General features: G+C 41.5%; 1 protein-coding gene across 6 annotated transcripts in view; it reads right to left on the bottom strand.

The window, feature by feature from the left end:
• The window catches only part of nedd4l (NEDD4 like E3 ubiquitin protein ligase), a 58,577-nt gene that overhangs the window by 24,110 nt on the left and 13,494 nt on the right, over positions 1–20,973 (bottom strand). Inside the window, exons 5-14 of one of the 6 annotated variants that reach the window (XM_042509805.2) lie at positions 20,661–20,714; positions 9,958–9,993; positions 9,176–9,226; positions 6,839–6,900; positions 6,055–6,157; positions 4,907–5,061; positions 3,831–3,966; positions 3,540–3,728; positions 2,285–2,362; positions 537–596 (exon numbers count right to left, since the gene is read on the bottom strand). In XM_042509805.2, the coding sequence (XP_042365739.2) occupies positions 537–596; positions 2,285–2,362; positions 3,540–3,728; positions 3,831–3,966; positions 4,907–5,061; positions 6,055–6,157; positions 6,839–6,900; positions 9,176–9,226; positions 9,958–9,993; positions 20,661–20,714 (924 nt within the window). Of the gene's footprint in view, positions 1–536; positions 597–2,284; positions 2,363–3,539; positions 3,729–3,830; positions 3,967–4,906; positions 5,062–6,054; positions 6,158–6,838; positions 6,901–9,175; positions 9,227–9,957; positions 9,994–15,581; positions 16,803–20,660; positions 20,715–20,973 lie in introns of those variants that run through there. The other 5 variants (XM_042509807.2, XM_088071553.1, XM_042509803.2 and 2 more) reach the window with 5 other exon arrangements.

A 20,973-nucleotide genomic window follows, 5' to 3' on the forward strand; every position in this document is an offset into this window, starting at 1 on the left:
GACGCACGACGACGCACGCACGCACGCACGCACGCACGCACGCGACGCACGCACGCACGCACGCACGCACGCACGCACGCACACACACACACACACACACACACACACACACACACACACACACACACACACACACCCCAATATTACAGGAGATATTTACAGCAACTTTGGTGCAACTGCTGGTCTAAACAGGCTCTTCAGCGCTCCATAACCACCATTAACAGAACTAATCAAGGCAGATTCATTAGACTATAGATGGCTTCACCAGCTGATCATATCCTTTTTCATGAAGCTTCTTCAGTCCATTTCAGAAATAATATTTGCATATCATTTGTTATGCATTTTATTTCATGGAAATCTGTCATAATATAAGAAAAAGTTATCACCTGTTTTTTTTTTTTACCAAAATGTATGATTGTATTCAAGTGATTCACAAAGCTAGTTCGGGAACACAAAGAGCTGATGCTATGTGGTGTCTGAGAGCTAAAAGGTAAACGACTGACAGGGCTTAAACTGTATATAAACTGAGATATTACCATAGACTCTTCACCACCTGAGACTGTTTGAGCTCTCGTTCTTCTGGTCTGGGAACCCTGCTGGTGGTAGACAACAGGGGAAGATGATCTTTAGTTCACAGTATGTTATGTTTTCAATGGAAGTAATGGGGCAGGGGGGGTGCTTAGGCAGTAGTGAAGGTTGAGTGAGGAAAAACTGGATGCACCAAGGGGGGAATTGATTCTCAAAGGAGGTGAGGAGTGACAGAAAGTGGGGAGATCCATCCACTGAAGCATACGAGCTGTGAGGTTGACAGGTTGCAGGAAGGAGCACAATTAATTTGCACAGTAACTGCAAGTTGTGATTGGTTGACACGATCACACAAAATGTAGGTTAGGGAAACTTCAGGCAGTGTGCTGTCAGTAAGTGTCAGTAAATCATCTTTTATAATGAGACAAAGAAAAAGACAGGCTGAGCAGCAGAAGCTTGCATTTCCCTGCTGGAGGGAAAACACTGATTTGTTTCCCTGAAGAGAAAGTTTAATCCTCAGCCATAGCAGCATCTTTAATCTCAACCCAAGTGGAAAATAATCTTTAAGATACAATAACACCAGTAAAAGAAAACAGTGTTTTGTGTCCAGAAAATGCGAGAGCAGTGAAAGTGAATCACTGTGCTGAAGTTTGAGGAAAGTTCACAAAAATGAGGTTGAATCTCAGACATGAACTGGAAGAAAATGATCAAATGCAGAAAGAAAACAAAAATAGAAAGTGTAGTTTCATCCAAGCAATCCAAAAGACGTGCCATAAGAATAGTGAGAATATCGGTGTAGGTCAGGCGACAATGTTCAAAGACACTGGATGTTGTTCTGCTTAATCTAACCTACATAACATGGAAGACTGTCAACAAAATGATTTGCATCACTACAAAGCCTATAACACTAAATAATGACCTAAAAAAAAACCTTTGGCATTTTTCAATATTTGCATTACTGTCAACAAATCCCAAGACCAGAACCAATAATGACTCGTTTCTACGAACAAGTGTTGTCTGTGTAGCAAAAGCATGACACACAGGATCTTATTCCTTGATGTGTGCACATTTAATATCATTAGGAACTGTCTAACTGTAACTAACCTTCTCTAAGTCCTCACTCTAACACATCCTGATTATATTTCCCCTCTGATGGCTACTTAATGAACCTACTGTTATCCAGTCTATAGAGACTTGGCATTCAAGGGAAAAGGCTGACTTCAGCATCTGTACTTTCCTTGGCTCGACAAGCTCACTGCTGTGACTCAGCTGTGTGACAAACATCTGACTCAGATCTTGTGACAGTTTGTTCGAGCTGAATCCCCACTGATGCTATGACTCAGGACTCTGGGGAGCGTTTGATGTGATTTGGAGCTGCCCTCAATCTAACTCGCCCAATGGTTTCTACTGGAATGGTCAATCTGCCGGCGCATGGCTGTACCGCCAACATTTCTACAATACATCAAACAGAGCTGCAAGTGAATCACAAAGAGCAGAGAGTCGTGGTGGGAGAGGAGAGGGAGGAAGAGGTGTGGTAATCCTACAGAGGCGAGAAGAAAGGAAGGAACGGTAAAATCGAAGAAGCATAGAGAGCAGGAAGGAAAGGTGAGGAGGAAGCATGTACGAGCCTGGTACGAGCGAGGGGAAATTTGAAGTGCAAGGACAAGCAGAGATTTGATGTGTGGTACGCCCACAGCACTGAGGCATGTCGAGGAGTAAAAAGAGAGGAAGATGGAGGAAAATGTAAAGAAATATGTACCATGAGAGGTGGAGCCTGGGCTTGATCACTGACACCATCCGTCATACTTGAGGATCGGAGTCTGCTTGACAGCTGGCTCTGTTGAAAAACAAGTAAGCAGGGAAAAGAAAGGGAAAAATATAATTGCTAGCACTGCCTAACACTCTGATGTCACAAGAGCTGCCTACGTTCACACCATTAAAGGTGAAGTGTGTAAAATTTAGGGTGACAACCACCTAAAACTTCTCCCAGCTAGAATTCCTGCGTTTATCAGAAGTCGAATTATCCACAGAGATCTCTTCCTCTCCAAAACAAACGGATCTGGAGATTTTTACCGCTAGAAATACTGAATAAAGCACTTTCATGTTACAAACAGTGTAACTCCAGCGCTGCTTATTGCAGTTGGGTTTCTTACTCACAGTGACCGACGCCAAAAAGCGAATGGCAATATCTGGAGCCAGTGTTTGGATTGACCGTTCTGAGCAACTGTAGAAACATGGTGGTGCAGCAAAGCCCCCAGGAAGGGTGCCAGAGTATGAAGCCAATTTTACATAGAGGCCAAAAAAGGTAATACAGATTCCACATCAGTGACCTGATGCTATGGGGCCTAGAAAGACTTTTCCCGTTGCCTTACAGTGGCAAAGAGATGTCTGTAAATCAGTGGATACATTTCTGTGAGCACAAACCTCTGAGAAATGACTTACTTTACTATAAAGATTTAATCCATTCTGTTCAATAACATTTGGAAAGTTTAAAGGAAACTACTTAATCGCCAACCAGTTAGCGAAGTGCTGCATCAGAAGTCAGGTGCTGCGCTCGTGGAAGTTACCTGCTCAGGCGCACTTGGCCATGTTCAGCGACTGCAAGTCTCTTGGGTGCATGCTCTGCGGGCCCAATGATAGAAAATTCAGGTATTCCCATATCATGGAAATAGTGTTTTTTGCTTTATGTGCGACTGAGCAGCTCTCATTGGAATGAATGGAGCCTCGCCTCCATGCTGTATCCAGGTTTTCTGAGCACATCCACGGGTGCAACATGTCAATGTCCATAAATTAGAGACTCGCTCCATATGTAAATATAAACAGCTCATTCTAAAGTCAGAAGGATAAAACTAAAACTATTCTTATTTTCAGATGATTATACACTAAAGAAAGCATACGTATTATATTATATTACATTTATGCCAATATATCCCCCTAAATTGTACACACTGGTCCTTTAAGTAATTCAAATGTGAATTGATTTAGGTTTTGACTCCTGGAAAGTGCATTCTCACCAGAGCAGAGCTGGGCCCTGGCACTTCGCCGTTGGTATCAGGAGTGAGCGACAGCCTCAGATTTAAATCTTCAGAGAACTCCTGGGTGACGGGAGTCTGTGGTAGTTGTGGTGTCAGGATGGAGGAGGGGCCGGGCAGCGACTGGGCCAGGCTGTCGTTAGGATCCTCTTCAGTGATGAGCTCCCAGGACTGCAGGGAACCATGAAACAATAATAATATTTTAGTGACGTTATCACTTGAGGCAGCGGTGGCTCAGTATGCTGTATGCATGTTTATATTCTGCTCTCTCACATTGTCCATGTCCCTGGGCTCCAGATGCTCGTTCTCTAGGTCTTCACTGATGTGGCGTCTCGAACGGAAAACACGGTGTGCCTCCTGATTGATCTGCCGCTGTTGATTGTCACTCTCAGTCTCTGCAATCACTTCCCTGAAGGAGAACAAGTTTTATGATACAAAAGAAAATGTTAGTGGTGGAGCTACTACTATGTAATGTTAATTTAAACAATTACTGTACCAATTCTGTTTGAGGTACTGGTACTTTAATTGTCTTTTCTTTTCATACCACTTCATACTTCTGATCCACTACATTTCAGAGAGAAATGTTTTATCTTACTTGACTATATTTATATTGATATGCTTTAGTTACAAGTGACTTTAAAAAATAGAGATTTTTTAAAGTAAATTCCAGGGTTCCCATACATTGTCATGGACAAAATTTCAAGACTTTTCCATGACTTTTAAAGGACTCAAAAAGTTTTTTTTCTTGCCCCATATACTAGGCGTTTTTTAAACATATAAGATTCAAATTCAATTCAAAATCAGAGATTTGAAAATGAAGAACATGCTTTTAAAAAATTTTAGAAAAAAATGCCTTCAATTTTTAAGTTTTCTAAAAGAAAATTAAAAAATTAAAAATTATAAAGTTTCTATAAAAATTGCCAAAAGAAAAATGGGGGGGGGGGGCAAATTTTCAAGTTTTCTATAAAAATCGCCCCAAAAATTTTAAAAGAAAATACACCTTCCAAACCTGCATGCTTTTTTAAAAAAAATGTACTGTAATGGTACATTAATATTATTTAATTTATTATACACAACACATTTCCATGATTTTTTTTAAAACTTTCAATGATTTCTATTAATTCCATAACTATTCCAGGCCTGGGAAATGTCAAAATCAACATTAGATTAAACCAGATTTGAACCAAAATGCTTTAGACAGATGAGAAAACAGAAAATAATCCCTCACATACATGGATTTAATAAAATGCATACTTTTGAAAGAAGTACTGCCCAGATCTATGTTAAACTAAACTAAGATTTTCTCATATAAGTGATAAAAATACAGAGTGGACAGTAATTTAGCGTACATGTTGGAGGGCCGTTTCCACTGTGTACTGCGGTTGTTGTGGTTGACATAGTAGGTGCGTCCCAGGTTGTCCACCTTCTCTTCCCAGCCTGGTGGCAGTGGAGGAACCAGCTGCTGGGGTCGCTGCGAGCCTGAGTCCGCAGACTCATCCCATCCCTGAGAGCCAAAGTTTAGATTTGTTGACGTGAGGCAGAATGAGTAAGTCACTGGTAGCCCCGAGGCCACAGATATCCCAGTGAGCTGACAGCTCGTCACACACACATGAACACATGGAAACACATTAATGATGATGAATGCACTTGTGGTTGGTTTAAACTTGTTACTGAGTTGTGGTTTCAGATGTTTCTGTTAGCATTTACTGGTGTTTGTTTTTGCCTGACAAGCTGCCGGCTGGGTGGGATATCTTCAACCACATGATCCAAACACAGGATTCGAGAGTGAACTAACGTGCATCATCATCGCTGCCAGCGTTGACACCTATGAGCACTCTCTTTTGGGATAAGTTGGCAGAGAAGTAATCATGACAAAACATAAGCTTTCATAACACATTTCATTTAAGAGGTCAGTATGCAGAAGTAGAAAGTGAAAATTAGATTTTTTTTACAGTGAGAGCGGGAAGTGGCATTTAAGTTTTTGTACTTTGCCTGCTAAAGTCACCTTATCTGTGAGGCCTTTCACTGTCTGAAAATGTCCAGCACCTTTCTAGTACTCTTTTACAATCCGCAAGAAATCCTTGAACACACATACAAGCACACTAATAAAGTAAAAGAGGAGAAGCTCTTATTTCTCTAAATAACAGGCAGTATTGTAAATGGTTTTTCCATACCCTGACCTGGAAAAGACTTTCAGACCAGATTCTGGCAGCAAGATGCTGCCCAAATTCTTAGAGAAAATAATAAAAAGAAGAGCCATCCTTTCTTCTCTCACTCTCAGCGAAAAACACTCTCACATTTCTATTGGTCCAAATTGGGACGCTCACTTTCATCTTGAAGCTTAGAGCTGTGTTTTCTTTGTGTGGAAGGAAGGAATAAAACTGGATTCTGGTTTGGCTTCAGGTTATTATGAAAAATATGATAAAAGCTTGCCTTAAGTTATGCTAAGTCAGCAGTTTAAATGAACTTTCAACAAAGTCTGTAGCCAAGACCTTACCTCAGCCTCCTCCCTCATGTCTCCAGCCTCCTCCTCGGGTCCTCCTTGTTTGGGCAGATAGGCCATCTTCAGACGCAGGTAACCCTTCACCCTGGACTTGTGACTAGAGGGATAACATCAGCAAAAATGGACCCACTTGGAAAGAGCACATCAAAACCAGGTGGCCCGCACCCTCAGGCTAATCCTAGTAGGCCGATGCTTAGAAATGCAGGGGAGTTTCCAAACTGCCTATTAGCACCAGATGGTTTTTCACCTTAAGTATTCAACTGACTGTCACATGGACTTACTGCTCTCTGGAGACACGACACCAGTCCAAGTGTTGAAAAGCATGACTAAAATCGCTGTGAGTTTGATAATCTGTTAATGTCTATTCCACTTGCTAATATGGGAAAATCAGACACAATTTAACCTTAGAAGTTACATTAATTGTTTCCAGTTTCACTGTTTACTGTCACATCCTGAGGGTTCCCACATCTTCTTGACCATCAAATTCGAGAACTTTTCAAGGACTTTCCAGGGCCAATTCCTTAAATTTAAAGGACCCAACATGAAATAGTTTGAGATCTCATAGAGTCATATACATCACAGTCACTACGGGAACTTTTCTAAAGAGAACTACCAGGCTTTACAGAAGCTCACAGATACCAATTAAAAGAGCGAGAGGCTTTAATGTGTGAACACGTCTCAATTTTGCTGTGTTATGCCGTGTTCACACTAAGGGCTCATATATTCAAAGACCTGTGGGAATCCTGCATCCTGTCAGTCACCTCAAGCAGAAACTGACCTTCTGGGTCGCAACAGGAAGTCTTTAAATGTGTATGGCCGCTCCATAGCCGGGTCCTCTGTCTGCAAATTAAAAGCAGGCATTTGTTGACAGAAATCAATTTAACACAAAAGCAAATACATGTCAGACAGTGTCAAAATATCAGAGTCAGGAGTTTACAGCTCAGCTGGATCCCTCGGCACTGGATCATTGTGCAATAGTGAGCTTCTCCTGTTACATATTGAACAGCAGAGAGGTCTTTTGTAATTCACAGCAATCTCCCAGTGCTCTCTAAAGGGGCTAAACCAGTCCATACTGGCTGCTCACCACAAACTGCTTTCAAAACTAGCAAAAATAATATTTTGAGATGTGGTGAAGCAGCTGGGACCAAGCTGTCCTTCACATTTTAGACGTTAAGAATTGATGTTGGGTTTTATGAAAAAACAAATCAAAAGGAGTGTTTAAAAACACTGCTGTTAAAAGCCTGAAGCAACATGTACTCCATCTCATATGTGACTTGTGCAAAACAGGGCTATGCACATGAGCTGGCACATGATTTCATGCTGTGAGGTGCATAAAAAAAAAAGATATGAATAACTTTAAGCTTCCACAAGGCAAATGTAGCTACCAGTTTGCTTCAGATGAGTCAACACAGCTGACCGTATGAATGAAAAGTAAAAGAGGACAAGCAAGTACAGAAAACAAAGGTGATGACTAAAGCAATGTCCAGTAACTATGAATAAGACTTCCTACAACATGTAGTCAGCCACAGAACTACTGAATGAAAACACACATCAAACAGATCAAACCATCTGTATAAGCTTTGAAGCAGATTATTCATACTACTGTATTTGCTTACAAAGCTGCCCAATTTGGCCTGTCCTGCCATGGATTGGCAAGTTCATGCTTTTCTCCTCTTATTTTGAAAACGCAGCAAATTCCTAACTGTAATGACTAAGAAACTTAAACTTTATGCAACTAAAAATGACATAATCCAAGTTTTATGGCAATGAAGCAAAGTGCTTTTAAGCTTCAATATTAAAATACTACGGCTTATCTACAGAGAATTATGGAATCTCTCTTCCCTTACATATGGTGTGTATCTTACGTAGACATGGTTTTGGTTCAGCCAGTCAAGACAGATGTAATGTAATAAAGTGGCGCACTGATAGAAGAAAACTTTGAAAAATTTGTAAGGACACTTTATTTTTTAACAGAAATAAATTCGACAGCAGATTATTTTCAATAATTTAGTCTGATTTTCAAAGAGAGAGTGGCTGTTCTGTAAAACTGCCTTCACTACAAAATGAACAATGTGAAGACTTTAAATATGTTATTGCTTCCAAAAACAAGCAGATGGATGTTAAATGCTTTAAACAATCACCTCTGCAAAATCAGTAAAACTACTGTTTAGCAGATTAAAGGGTAGTGTTTTCATTGTTTTGAGATGTTATTACATTTGATATGTTGTAATGTAATGTAATTGCATATACCAGCCCACACCACTCCATCTACATTAATTTTTGGCCCTTCTGGCATCTCTGGTTTAATGGCTCAAATACAATTTTCAACACTGGCTGCATCAGGACCAAATATTCACTCTATCCCATCCACTGACTTCATCTCTCAACATGACTCAGCTGAAGCTTTTATCTGCTGCTAATTTTCCTGGACCGATGGGAGTCAAGCAGGCCATTAATAATTAACCCCAACACCTTTTACTGACATGCTTTTAAGGTTCACAACTACAACTCCAGAGAGCCGCTCTGACAGCACGCTTCTCAGCTGAGTAAAGGAGGTGATTTGTACATCTATTGGTTTGAAATTGCAGATCCTGTTCTCTTACATCAAACATAATCTGTAAAAACTCCCAAGCAGCATGCACTGTTTCTGCATGTTTTTAAAGCCGTTTATCTCCCAGCAATCCCCAGTTTCCAGTAACTGTGAGTGAATTTGACAAGTGTAGCTTTTTCCATTAAATCTGAGGGTAGCCCGCCCTCAGGCCAGTCACCTCTTGTTTATATTCCAGACAGCCCGCTCTCCATTTCTAACAAAGAGCTTGTTGTTTGATCACAACAACGCGCTACTTGTGAAGTTAGCACTTTCTCACACTGAAGACACACACACACACACACACACACACACACACACACACACACACACACACACACACACACACACACACACACACACACACACACACACACACACACACACACACACACACACACACACTCTCTGCCTGACCTTCACAGAGGTTAATCAGTCAGAGCAAAATTGAAGATAAGAAACAGCTGAGTATTCAAAACAGTGTTGTAACAGTCAGTCTGGCCGCACACACAGATGCAAATAACTCACCGGCAAATGACTGAGAGGAACATCAACCTGTCCCAGGAAATCATCTCTGGTCTGGGAAAGAAAAAGAGAGGGTCACCTTCAGCAGAGTAATTTTAGAAGTAGCAGTTTCTTGACTGTGTCAGGGAATACCAAAATTTCCAGCAGGGGAGGAGAGGGGAAGAAAAACACAATGTTGAGGTGAAATTCCGAGCGCACCATAAGGTCCAGCAGCATTTTGTGTTTATTTGTCACAGACAGTGTCAAGAGACAAAGATTTTCATTTCATGTGTGGCCTCATCCAGAAATAACCTTGAGCCTTTTTTATGAACACTCGCAGCGATCTGAAAATCTCAGATAGAAATGCAATTACATTTGAGCTATTTCTACCTCATATTATTTTAATCAATGCACAATGTTTGCTCTAGTTTGTTATCGCTTATCAATCAACAATTATCTTCTCTGCCAATCAGATTTCCACAAGTGTCCATTGCAAAAGGCTCAGTTTCAGGTTTTATTTATGGACAAGCCTTTGGTGTCATTTCATAGGAGAAGAACCCGTGAACCCAGCGAGGAAAAACAACACCCACTGCCACCAGACTGAAGCCAAGTCAGCCAAACAGAGGGAGAGAAGGATAGAGGTGACAACGGGGAAGAACCAGGGTAGGTTTGTGTTTCAGAATTAAGAAGCCCGGAGATTTGTCCATCCATTTGTCGTAATTAATGCAGACTGAGAGGAAAAGGGGGAGATTGACGGATGGTTGAGCTGCACAGCAGCAGCAGCCCCCAGTGGGAGCTATGATTACCTGTGTGAGATGAAACAGGCCATTCTTGGAAGCAGCCTGTGTGTGGGACACAACTGATTTAGACAGCAGGCATTAACTAACAATGATGTTTGTGTGTAAACACTGGTTTGACAGGAAAAGCGGAGTAGAGACAATGCGTGGCACTTCTATTGGTCTCAGTTGAAGTTATGATACACCCGTTGGTTGTGTAAACTTTAAATGTGCAGAATGCTGCATATTGACAATTAAATTTAATTATATTTGTGTTCTCTTTTTAACTTTGCTTTGAGCTTAAGAGAAAAGGTGTGTAAAAAGACATTGCAAACCACTTTTTTCATCCTTAACACTTCCTTAAATCTCATCAAATGCAGTTCAGCACTTCAAAAAATTAAATTATGCAGTAAAAACAGGAACTACTTAAGCAGGTAAAAGGTTTAAGTATACAGCGATCACACCGACTTATTCTGATCATCTGAAGAAAAAAAAAAGCAAAAGCAGTGGTGGGAAGTGAGTTCACTGGGCTCCCATCACAGTTAAAAGACCTGGAATCCAATGGTGAAAGGTTACAAATGAGTCACATAAAAACAAACACTGAGTTATTACTGCACAGCCACGTAAACGGACACTTGTGAATGCATGTGTACTCTTTCACACACACACACACACACACATAAAAACACACACTCACAAGCAGACATGCACAGTTTAAAGCAATCTCTTCTTGGAAAAGCCAGAGTCACTGCTGTGTAAGTCGCAGCTGTATCTGCTTTCATTTCCCAAACCAGCTACACAATTAATTTACTTCTTGCGTAACTCCTAAGTAATTACAAACAGTGAATCATTAAGCTTCCTTTTTAAATAAGAGACGGCAACAAAAGCAACCTGGACCACAGCATGAGAATGAATGTATCATATTACACTCTTTCACGCCTGTTGACCTGTCACCTACAATGTGATTTTTTTGTAACTTAAAAAAGTTTATAATTATAATGAATGCTGCAGAGATTTTTCTAACCAGCTAAGACTTCCAGTTCTGCTGAGCATTTAATCTTCACCTGGAACGCCTATAAAACATAGTGGCGCTGTCACTTTTAACCTATGAGACAGTCATGTGGAGATGGCAGTATCCCATGGGACAAGTGTACTCCTTGGACACATGGCTGTTACCTTCTGTCCTAAACAATAACAAGCATTTTAAGCTGTGGGTATATGTATGCAAGGGGATATAATTGCAGAGTCATCAAAGGGTCACAGTTGAGCCTGCAGCTGCCTCCCAGGGCCAGGTTACACTCCGAGAGGGAGGGTAACGACCAAGAGGAGGCGGAAGAGGGACGAAGAGTCAAAAGGGCAGATGAAAGATTTTAAAACTAGATAAAAACAGTTGGAGAATATACACAAACAGGTCAGTTCACCCAAAACATTAACCTCTCAAATACTTCTAGTTGCGTGCAGGTAGTTTGGAGGTTTATCCATGCGTCTCTGAGATGTCTCCCCAATACAGATGGGGTAAATGCAATTTAATTTGAGGACATTTTAATAAATTCAACTGTAACATTTCTTTCCAGAACCAGTTTCATTGGTGATCCACAGACAATGATGGAATACAAGTAAGTACTGTACTTAAGCATAATTTTGGGTTACTTGTACTTTATGCAAGTATTTCCATTTTATGCTACTTCATACTTCTACTCCTCTACAATTTTGAGGCAGATATTGTACTTTCCACTCCACTACATTTATTTCAAATTCAAATTCAAATTCAAAAAACTTCCCCAGGGGGCAATTCAAGGCACACAGAGCAGCATGACAAGCAATAAGGTAAAGATGAAAGTAAGAAGGAGAGAAAAAATAGAAATCAAAATAAAGATAATTTAAATATTTGTGTATATACAGTATATAGGTGAATAAAGTATAATAATAATATAATAATAATAATAAGGTGCATGTAAAGGAGGTAATTGTGCTTAAAAACAATTTCACAGCTTGAAAGTCCGTGTGGCGTGTGTGTGTGCATGTGGTGTGTATGTTTGTCTGTGCGTGTGTGTGTATTGTAAGATGTGTGTGTGTGTGTTTGTATGTGTGTGTGTATGTTTGTGTGTATGTTGTGTGTATGTATGTTGTGTGGCGTGTGTGACTGTTTTTGACCACATTAGTGACTATTTAGATTTAGATTAATACAAATCATAAATAAAATAATACATTTGGATATATTAAATGGGTTAATTTGCCCAACAGCATATGAAGTCATTAAATTTAGCATCAACTTTACCACCTGCAATATTTAAGTGATGAACACATGAACTCAATAATTCGATATTTATAATTTTTATAAATATATATATATATTTTTTATGATTCGATCAATTAGAATCCAGTTATATTATATATTTATTAAGGAATGTGACATTCTGTATTATGAGGACTTTTACTTTTGGTACTTTAAGTATGTTTTGATGTCATTACTTTTACTTAAAGGTATACCATGCATGATATTCTTAAAAAACAAAACAATGTTTAGACTTTTACAGGTAATCCCTCTAAATCATTACGTACGACCCACTAGAAGTGTGTCACGGTGTATTTATCTGCAGAAGCTCTGCCCTCTGCCTGTATTTTCTCATTTTCGTCTAATTTTCTGTGTTTGGGACATTTCTGGGCATGTGTCTCCACATGCAATCTGCTGAGGCTGCGACTTCATAAAAAGGTAGCGACCAGTCGCCACACACTAAGTTGCACACAATAACTGACAACTCATGCATAGTATACCCTTTACATAAAGCTTTGAATGCAGGACTTTAACTTGTAACTCTGTATTCCTACACTGTGGTAATGCTACTTTCACTTAATAAAAGTTATATATATATGAGTATTACTTTAATTACTGTCTGAAGGGCACATTATTAACCATTTTCTTAGACTTTGGTTATGGAAGGAGATGTTGCTGTTAAATTATTCCTTAATGCTTCACCTGTACTGGACTCAAACAAATAAAACCAAAACTATCAGCATGCCTGGGTCCTAAAAAAGAGACAAAAAAGTTATCTGTTTGTTTTTGTAATTTGGGTGAACTGATCCCTACGATGGTAGGAGCATGAATAAACTGATAGTAATAGGCAATGCTAACTGTAGCCATGCCTAACTGCCATAAATATATATATGAAGAGGTGGTAACAGGCTGAGAGTTCATGATATACAGAAACCTGGATGGAGTCCAGACTGGCACTGAGGTGTGAACAGGTTGTCTCACCTCCACGACAGTCTCCATGCTGACACGACTGAATTACAATGCCATGCATTGTATCACAGCTCAGAGATCAGAGCTGACAGAGAAAAGCCCTTCACAACAATAGCAATTTCAACCCCTTTCACATGCTACTGGACCAAAATAAAAAGAGTGTCCCCCGCCCCCTCCTCATCCATCCACAATCCTGTCTCAGGTAAATATAGCAAACCCAGTGGCCTGCAAGAGCTCTTTGTGAATGGAAACTGGGGGGCGTCGAGGCAGAGCTGTAACGAGGGCATGGCACTGTGGCATAGCTGTCTGCAGCTAGTCTCACTGGCACACACACACACACAAAAAAAAACCACACACACGTAGTATCCCATGCAGGGCTTTAAAAAGGGGCACTCCAACTCCAGGCTACCAGTTGGGGAAGACCTGTCATTATGGTCTAAATGAGGATTTCCTTGTTGGATGAAAGAACAGGATGCCCTGGGGAAGTGCTACAACATGTGTCTTAAAAAAATGAGGAAACGAGAAGGTGTTTAAAATGTATTTAAGTATGTCTGTCAAAAACAGGGCTAAAAATACATGAAGACTTTTGATGCATTGGTGGAGAACCGCCAATAAGCAAGCCAATCACATTACTGGTCTAATCATGCCTCAGGTCTCTGATGGTTTAACTCTGACAAAACCAAAAGTGTTTTAACAGATCTTACACCATATTGGATTTATAACATTTTAAAAATGTTATTCATGCAATAAAAGCTTGGCATTTACTGGTGTAGCGCAATGGTTCCCAGCTTTGGAGGTGGGAATAGGGTTGGGTACTGTTCACATTTGAACTCATAATGGTACCATTTCTGGTACCTGAAATTCTGTACCAGTACCCAACGGTCCATTTTTCAGTACTTTAATTTCTCTGTAATAACAAAAATAATTTGCTGCAGTGGTGATATAGTAGACTAAAACGCAATTTTGCCCCGTGCTCTTTTCTAATCACACAGTTTTATCTTCTGTATGCATCTGCTTGTGAGTATGTATGCGTGTCTGCTTGTCTAGCAGTGACACTAGGCCATAACTAGAATAATACTGAAAAGAAAATAGACAAGACACGGAAACTATGGCAACTGATTGGCACTGAGGCAATAGGTTTGGCTCCCTGGGAAGCAGACGGAGCGGCCGAAGGAGTTCCGTGGCCGGCTTCCCGGTTTTAGGACACTTCTGCCTCGTGTCTGAAGTTGAACCCAGGGGCTCGGCAAAGCTTAGTTGCTGGCTCCGGAGCTCCATGGCTGCCTTACAGGCTTCTAAGCACTTTGCAGCACTTCAGACTTTTGTCTAAACCCAGTGGGGTTTAGACAAAACGTAATTCAGTTGGTACCCTTAGAAGGATCGAGTTCAATCCTTCTAAAAGTGGGGTACAAAATGCACTGCTGCTAAAATGTCCAATATCTTAGTTCTTTAAGAAGCTTTTGATGATAAATTAGGTAATATGACACACTCATTATAAAAGTGCAACCTAAACATTTGTTATGCTCCAAAAGCTTGAGCTATACATGAGGAGAGAACAGACCGTAACATCTAAAGACTTCAGGCTTTCAGGAAACAGATACTGATAACTTGTCAAACTTCTTAATTGTGGTTCGGCTCAGGATTACATCTTAGTTCTTAATCACTCACAGAGCAGCTGCGAGGATACGGATCCATACCAGTCTCGAGCCAAAGAAGACATGCCGCCTGCCCGCTCTCAAAATCAACAACCTCACTAGAAACAGACTAAAGATAGAAACAGCCAACTCTCAAAGAGCACTGGCTGCAGTTAGGGGTATTACCAAACCTAAGTGTCACATTTCTGTGAAACAGAAGGCAACAAGTGCGCAGGGGAGAAATTATCCATTCAACCATGAAAACCCCGTTCCTGTTTTCCTTTCATGACTGGATTGGCCGATGTGTATAAAACTTGAAATGCCTGTGGCTGTGAAGTGAGGGAAAGCCAATGTGTGTGATTTAGTTCAGCAACCATGTCTGCACTTTTCACTTCCCAGAATGTCACCACCCTTTTCCTGCAACATGCGGATCTCTCCTCGTCTGGGCTGAATTCAGTGAGTGACAAATAAGATGTGAAATACTTAAGACATCCTACAACGTTGTCTTAATTTAGGTGCCATACTTTTCACCCTGACTCTCATTTGTTACGCCCATGACCAAGTAAATGCACCCTACTCCTCTGGCTACACTACACACAAGCTATCATGTGTTCAACTAAATGTCATACGAGCGAGATGACCCGTCCACTATTTGTTATGATTGTTTGCGATTCATTTTCAAAGTTATTTCTTCATGATTAAAACTACAAACCCTGCAGATCTCATTGTCAAATGTCACTGCAATGGTTACTAATTTCTTATTTTTATTCTTAGTTTACCTTGGGATTATTCCTCATTGAATCATTGCCAAGGCTCACATCCTGATCTGCACCTCCGCCTGGGGTAAAATATATCTTGAAACGAGGCTGCCTCCTGGAAGAATCCCCACTGATTTTGAAAGTACAACCATTAGATATGTTCCTCGCTTCCAAGTCTGTTTGGTTCTCCTCTACAGCTTGGCCGTCTTCACCAGTTTCCTGGTGTTGATTTTCCAGCAACAGCCTCTGATGAGATGAGCGTCTCTCCAGTCGAATTCTGGGATAACGCACCATACAGCTACCTCTTGAGCCGGCAAAGCCCACATCTGTGCATTCTTCCGGGGATGCAGCAGCCTGATGCCTGCCCTGGCTCTCATCCTGGTTCTGATTTTGCTGGAGCTGAAACACTAGTCTCTGAGTTCCACCATTAACGGCCGAGCCCTGGTCCAAACTCTGCTGCTGGACAGACCAGCCAGTGCCGCCATAAGGGTGGATTCTGAAATGCTGGATATCAGAACCATCCGGAGAGTTCCTCTGGATACAAATGCCACTGAAACCAGGTTGACCTCTGCTATACATAGTATGGCCATTGGATCCAATACTGAAGACCCTGCGTTTGGGCATGTTCAGCTCTGCTGGAAAAGTTTGTGAGTTTGAAGTTTCCGGGCTGTAGTACGGAGGTGGCGGCTGTCGTGGAACGTCTGCTTGGGTCTGTGGTTCTGTATAGGCAGGCGCAGGACCTGGAGGAGTATAACAGGGTGGCGGGACATCATCAGCATAACCACGGGAATCTCCATTGCTTGATCCATTCGAGCGCTGAAGGGAGATGTGCATTGAGGAGCTCTTGGTGGGCCGAGGCTCAGTGTAGGCGGCGAGCTGGGGTATGAACATGGAGGAGCTGCGTTTAAGAGAAGGCTCCGACCGTGAAGCTCTTGGTGGGGCATGCTGCACAGCTGGATCCTGAGAAGGCGCTGACACCGGAGGCGGCTGCATGCGAAGCGCTGTGACCACATCGTTGTCTCCCTGCTGCTCCTCTGAGTCTCCTTCCAGTATCTCCGGGGCTGTGTTACTGCGGCCTGAGCCAAAGTACAAACGCAGACGTTGAGCCATTTTCACCTCACGTCCCGCAGCTCCCGTTCCCTCTCACTTTCTCTCTGACTGGCTGTTTGGTTCTCTCCTCTGGCTCCAGTCTCTGTCTCTTAGTGTCGCCCACTTCTCTCCTTTGGCTAGCTGGATGACTGATCCCCTTTTTTTTTTTCCTTCCACTCTCCCTAACCCCCCACCCCTCCCACCCTCTCCAGTCTCTTCCACAACTTTCCTTCCACAGTAAACTGTACGGAGCAAAGCAGTCACGCCACAAAAACTGAACAGCCACTGCAAAAGAGCTCACAAGTTTACGCTGCGCACTCGAAGGAATGGCACAGTGGAGGCTGAAGAGAGGAAGGGTGAGGGGGGAAAAAAAAAAAGAAGGATCCCTGTATGCCAGACTCTTAGCACTACCAAGCACTAGCGACAGACAGCAGAAATAGCCTGAGCCGAGTGACAGCCAGCATTCCTGACATGATTGGATAAGAGCGGCCGGCGCTCCTGGTTTCCGGGGTGACAGTGGGTTGCTTGTAAGTCACGTGACCGCAAATGGCCCCAGCACCTCTTATTACAACCCTATGCTGCCCTCAAGTGCCAACTGGCCCCCCAAACACACCCCACTTACCCTGTCAACCCCTTCCTCCATACAAGTGATTTCTTTCTAACCCCTCACCCATTTCCTTTGCCTCCTCACCTCTCAACAATGTCTCCCCGCCTGAGTCCGCACAGTTTGGTAGTTTTGACCCCAGTAAGTTACCTCTTACTTTTGACACCATTCCTTTACCCAGGACTGATAAAAGTGTGGCTCATTTTCTTGTGGTGGCACTTAAAATCTTCCTTAAACACTACAGTAGAAATTGAGTACTCATAACCATCCCTTGAGGACATAGTGACTAAGCTGCTAAAGGCAAATAATAGAACAGCTAGAACAGTCTGGTAATTTCAGAAAATTACATAACTTCACAACAGTGCATCCTCTAAAACCAGGAATAGACAACACTTACAGTACTACGATACCTAAAATCTAAGACGATACCATGTCTCATTTCATGACATTATATTGATATATTGCCCAGCTATAACCTGTACCCTCTACACTATCTCGTCATTAATGTAATGGCTTAAGCCATAGCATCTCACTTTCTGCTGTTACTGATCTGCCTACATCTTTATTCTTTTTCAACAGGTACATTGGTCCCAGTGTGCAGTGAAGATTTCCTCGCTCAATGTCCCTCCAAAAATGTAAAATTATCCAATGAATCCGGGGGACAAATTGAGCCCTGTTACTTCTTGTAGCTTGGAAACAGGAAAAAAGCATAAGGAAATTGTTGCTAAAAATGGACCAGAAAAAAAGGCAGTGGCAGAGTGAAGAGCAGAATATCTGACAGATTGCAGCTTTGATAAGGCAAACAGCAGAGTCCTCTCTGGAGAAAGATATCCAAGTCTTCATCAAACAGAATAGACTACGCTGTCTCCCATACACAGCCAAACACTTAACTGTCTGCTGGTTTTATAGGCCACTCTGTTTGCATCCAAAAACCGCCCAAGACACGACTCAGCTGTGATCCTTGTCTGCAATGCTCAAATCAGGCACACAAATGATGATGCTGAAGCACTTGTAATGTACCATTTGGCTACAGTACAAGACAGAACAGAGAGTTTGCGACAACATACTGTGCATCCATGACAGCATTCTTTATACTGTTAGGTCAGCATTTGAAAATGGGATTTTGGGTCTAGTTTGCCCTGAGACCAGCGTTAGTGGGCGAGCTGTCTGCCTCTATACACAGAACTGACAAAGCCCTCAATGATAATTTGGCCTTTCAGAACTGTATTGTCCAAAAAGTTGTTCCCACTTCTATGACTGATTTGACCTATGGCATTGCCCTCAGTGTGTCATTTTATAGGCCTCAAAAAGCATGCTGCTATAAGCTGACAGCCAAACCACTGATGGTGCACCATAGCGAGAAAGGAAAAAAGGAGAGGACGAGAACAAAAAAATGAAAGTTCTCCATTGTAGACAAGAGGGCATCAAGGAGACAAGCGATATTGAAAAAGAAAAAGACTGTAGAGCAAGGGAAAAAAAAGGGTCTTGGCAGCCGGTTACACTTCGCAATGACACACTGCCTACAGTGTTAGGCATAGTCAATAAATGTGTGTGTGTCTGTGTGTGTGAAATGTTATAGAGAATGTTCTGTATAAAAGAAACAAAATGCCAATGTGTGGTCCAATGGCAGAGAGCCCAGCTTGCTAAATGACATAACATGCCTGCTTCAAACAAAGCACTACACTGTACTGTGGGCCTATTCAACCTATCTTTACATAGACTGACAGCTATCTATACATAGCTGTCAGTCTCATACGTAGTTGTCTTAGATTTCATAGGCACTATTAGTTCACATTTTAGAATATTGAGAGCATTTCCTGAAGCACGCATAAGTAAGCCTCAATCTACTATATGTGCTATAGTTAACTTTTTCATCTCTTGTAACAAATAAATCATAAGTTAATGGATGCAAGAGAACAGGCAGCTCCTCAAGAGAAAATACTGGCCAGTGGTGGAGGAGCTGCCTTGGCATGCACCTAGAGACAGACAGAAAAGCACCTCCTCAGACATATAAGGAGAGGACTGGGCTTGAGACTGCTTGTGCTGTGCTGTGTTATCCACTTCTATACAGCAGCAGAGTGCTCTCACTGTACTGAGGCAAACGTTAGAGCTGCTCTTTTCTTAGCGTGCTGAGCTCCAGCAGTTCCCCTCTGCAGAACACACGACATGCACTAATGTATGCAGTGATTTTATCAGTAATATGCGCACTAATGTGACTGAATTAGATGTAATCATTCTTATCTTCATTTCATCAAGTTATCAGCAACACTGCAGAATGTGTTGTAACAAAAAGCTAAAATCTTTTGACCTACCACATCGGCCCTCCGCACACAAAAGCAGTAGTCAAGAACCTACAAAGGCCCAGACAGAATGTACCTTATCCAGCCAAGAACATCAATGCAATGTTGGGCTGCATCTGCTGTTTGTTTTATCAGTCATCAAACTGAAGTAACAGACCCCAGACTTACCGAGAATTCATAAGAAACAAACATCCCTGACCACCACAGGGAAGCCTTTTGCTACTTCTGCAGAAAAATGTCTTCATTACATCAACAACCACTTCTCTTTTCTGAAGATGGCTCGCCAAGGTTGTACAAAAGTGTGAATTGGTGAATTGATTATACAGACCTACTTGTGCTGTTTTTAATTGCTGCAGCTCCTGACATTGCACAGACATTTAATCTAGTTGTCATGGCAACTGAGGGCCTACAGCGGGCTTTATTTCACAAGTCAATGAAACTAGTGTCCTCGTCTGTGGTGGAAATCTAAGAAATTTGACATAAGAAGAATGTAGGAGTTGTTAGTGGACAACAGCAATGAAGCTAGCAGATGAACAGTATTCTGCCCCTGTCCGCATTTCTTCCATGAGCGCCTCAGTGTGTTTGTTTTGAGTTCTTTTGACTGAGCCTGCAGCTGAAATTCTGTGACATCAGATCTGGCAACATGTCAGAGAGTTCAGAAGGAGAAAACTTTGAAGACATGGGGGTGCAGATAAAATCAGTACAATTCATTCCAGTTTGTAATGATCCCTGAGGTGAAATGAAAGCAGAACTATTCTGGGAAAGTAGCGTAGAAAGCAATACAGGTGTGCAGATATATCAGTTTTATAACCATCACATTTTACTTGGTGGCACATTAATGTTTTATTGGCCTTGCTAAGACTAAACCATAAAAGAAAGTACTACCGTAAAACTCATTATCACCAAAGGAAATGGTACATGATGTTATCAAGATATCATGATGTCTAAACAGTTTGAAGTGGAAACAAATTGCATGATGTAAACCAAACCAAATAAATCAACTGCTGGTGAAAGCTGTCACAACACAACAGACTGAAATCAAAGTTAATGTTTGATATATGCAACCGCGGGAGTGAAGAATAAGAGGTTACGGAGCGTGAATCTTACCAATCTGTTTTCATCAAACACCTCAAAGAGTAGCCTGTGATTCTGCGGACACACCTGCAGTGGTGACAAAACAATGAGAGATTATATAGCCGTCATACAAAGTTGCATACAAAGCCAATGCAAATATACATGCATACAAACACTTTTTAGTCAACTACCTGCTTGTTTTTGCATCACAATAATTCACAACTACTGTGGCTATAATGTAGTGTATCCCTGAATTGTTATAACATAGGGCTGAACTATAATTCTTTTATAAATAACCAGTGAGGAGTAATCATATGCGTATAGCTAAGCTTCTAAAGTCTAATAT

This window comes from Plectropomus leopardus, chromosome 20, assembly GCF_026936395.1.
Source record: "Plectropomus leopardus strain MGB_pleo_1.0 chromosome 20, ASM2693639v1, whole genome shotgun sequence".
In the NCBI taxonomy this organism is placed as follows: Eukaryota; Metazoa; Chordata; class Actinopteri; order Perciformes; family Serranidae; genus Plectropomus; species Plectropomus leopardus.